The 1,933-nt window shown below is 62.5% G+C and overlaps 1 protein-coding gene across 2 annotated transcripts in view; it reads left to right on the top strand.

Annotated features, from left to right (window-relative positions):
* ZNF142 (zinc finger protein 142) overlaps window positions 1–1,656 on the top strand; it is a 16,912-nt gene extending 15,256 nt beyond the window's left edge. For both annotated transcript variants that reach the window (XM_019522654.1, XM_019522653.1), the window contains exon 9: window positions 1,092–1,656. In XM_019522654.1, the coding sequence (XP_019378199.1) occupies window positions 1,092–1,570 (479 nt within the window). In that variant the 3' untranslated portion in view covers window positions 1,571–1,656. The remainder of the gene's footprint in view (window positions 1–1,091) is intronic.
* Window positions 1,657–1,933: the final 277 nt, after the last annotated feature.

The raw sequence follows: 1,933 nt of genomic DNA, 5'->3' as shown, positions 1-1,933 counted from the left end.
GGTGCGTTGGGGGGGGGGGGCGCAGGATACAGGGCACAGCCGGGCTGGGCAAAGCACTGCTCCGGCCATCCCCAGCCAGCTGGTGCCAGCCTGGCCAAGGGGTTGCGGGCAGTCTCCTTGGGAAGAGCAGACATCGTGGGCTGGGTGCTGCCATAGGCTGGCTCCCAGTGGGGGATATGCCCTCTGCTCCCAGCAGCCACAGGGATGGGCACTGGGATACACCCACCTCCCCATGGGCAGGGGCTGGGCAGCAGCAGTAGGACAACAGGCTGGACCGTGCGGGGGCCCAGGGACATGGCAGGCTGTCCTCAGCCAGCTGGGCAGGGCCAAGATGGAGCTGTTGGGGGCTGGGGCCCTTGTCCTCACCCCTGCCAGCCAAAGCAGTGGCAGCCCAGTGCCCCCAGCTTGGATGAACAGAGGTGGACCTGGCCCCATGGCCAGATTCTGAAAAGGGGGGTGCAAGCAGTGAGGGGCGTCATCACATGTGAAACAACACGTTTATCTCCAGCTAGAAAGAAACCAGAAGCTCTCCTATGACACCAGGGGTCTGGGCCTGGGGAGTCTCACTTCAGATAGAAGGCAGAACAGATATAATGACATGGGAACGGGTTAAAAACAACCTGCTGGGCTGTGAAATAAGACCATCATGACCAGGAGCAGCCAGCAGAAAGGCAGAGAGGCGAGCTTGATTGATGGAACTTTGAAACTTAAAAAGAAAGGGATGGGGGGGTGTCATTAACACCTGCCTGATGAAGAGATTGGCAGGAATGGGGAGGTAATAATGAGCTGTGAAATCAATCGACTACCCTCTGCTGCCTGAATTGAAATGCTGCTGCTACCGCCAGGCTGTTGGGTTTAAGTTGCGGGTAAGGCTGGAGGGGCCCTAGGAGGGCACATTTCCTGCCCCCAAAGCAGCGGGGGCTGAGCCTGAGGTGGGGGGGGCAAGAGCTTCTAGCCAGGACCCTGTGGGGCTGAGTCCCAGCAGAAGCACAGCTCCAGCCTGGGCTGCAGCCCCTCGATCCACCCCTGGGGACCTCAGGGTGGGGCCTGCATCCCCATTCCCCGCTGACCCCCTTATCGCCGTCATGCAGGCTTGAAGCCGTACGGCTGCGAGGAGTGCGAGTACCGGACGAACCGGGCGGATGCGCTGCGGGTGCACCGGGACACGCGTCACCGGGAGGCACGGGCTCATATGTGTGAGCAGTGTGGCAAGGCCTTCAAGACGCGGTTTCTACTGCGCACGCACCTGAGAGCCCACAGCGAGGCTCGGCCCTACGTGTGTGGTGTGTGCCGGCGCGCCTTCCGCTGGGCTGCCGGCCTGCGCCACCACTTTCTCACCCACACTGACCTGCGCCCCTTCTTCTGCCGCTTCTGTGCCTACCGCGCCAAGCAGAAGTTCCAGGTGGTCAAGCACGTCCGACGCCACCACCCTGACCGCGCCAGCGCCGCTGACCCTGCCCAGGGTGTGGGCAAGGACCCAGGTGCCCCCACCCTACACCTGCACGATGTCCAGCTGCATGGCCGGCCCCAGGACAATGGCGGAGGGGCCCCGGCTGAGCCCCAGGGGTAGCCTCCACCCTGCATCAAGTGCACGTGCATGTACAGGCCGCTGTGTATATGGGATGTAACATAAATGGGAGCTGTGCTCATTTCTAACCTGGCTCTGGGGGTCACCAGGGGGAGGGGTACCCCAGCCACCTCTGGTCATGGAGGTGGGGGGCAACTAGTCTTCCAGGCAGGCACTGAACCCACCTGAGCCTGCTTGGCTGAGTAGAGCTTCCAGGCAGCCAGGCCCCAGGGCAGGGTGGCAAGCCAGTGCAATGCTAGATGCCCAGGAGACCCCAGATGCTAGATGCCAGGAGATGCCCAGTGCCTGCCCCCGCCCACACACACCATCCCCAGACCCATTGCCTAGTGCCTCCCCTTGTACCAG

This window comes from Gavialis gangeticus, unplaced genomic scaffold (assembly GCF_001723915.1).
Source record: "Gavialis gangeticus isolate Ggan-Ray unplaced genomic scaffold, GavGan_comp1, whole genome shotgun sequence".
NCBI lineage: Eukaryota > Metazoa > Chordata > Crocodylia > Gavialidae > Gavialis > Gavialis gangeticus.
This window is presented reverse-complemented; position numbering and strand designations above follow the sequence as displayed.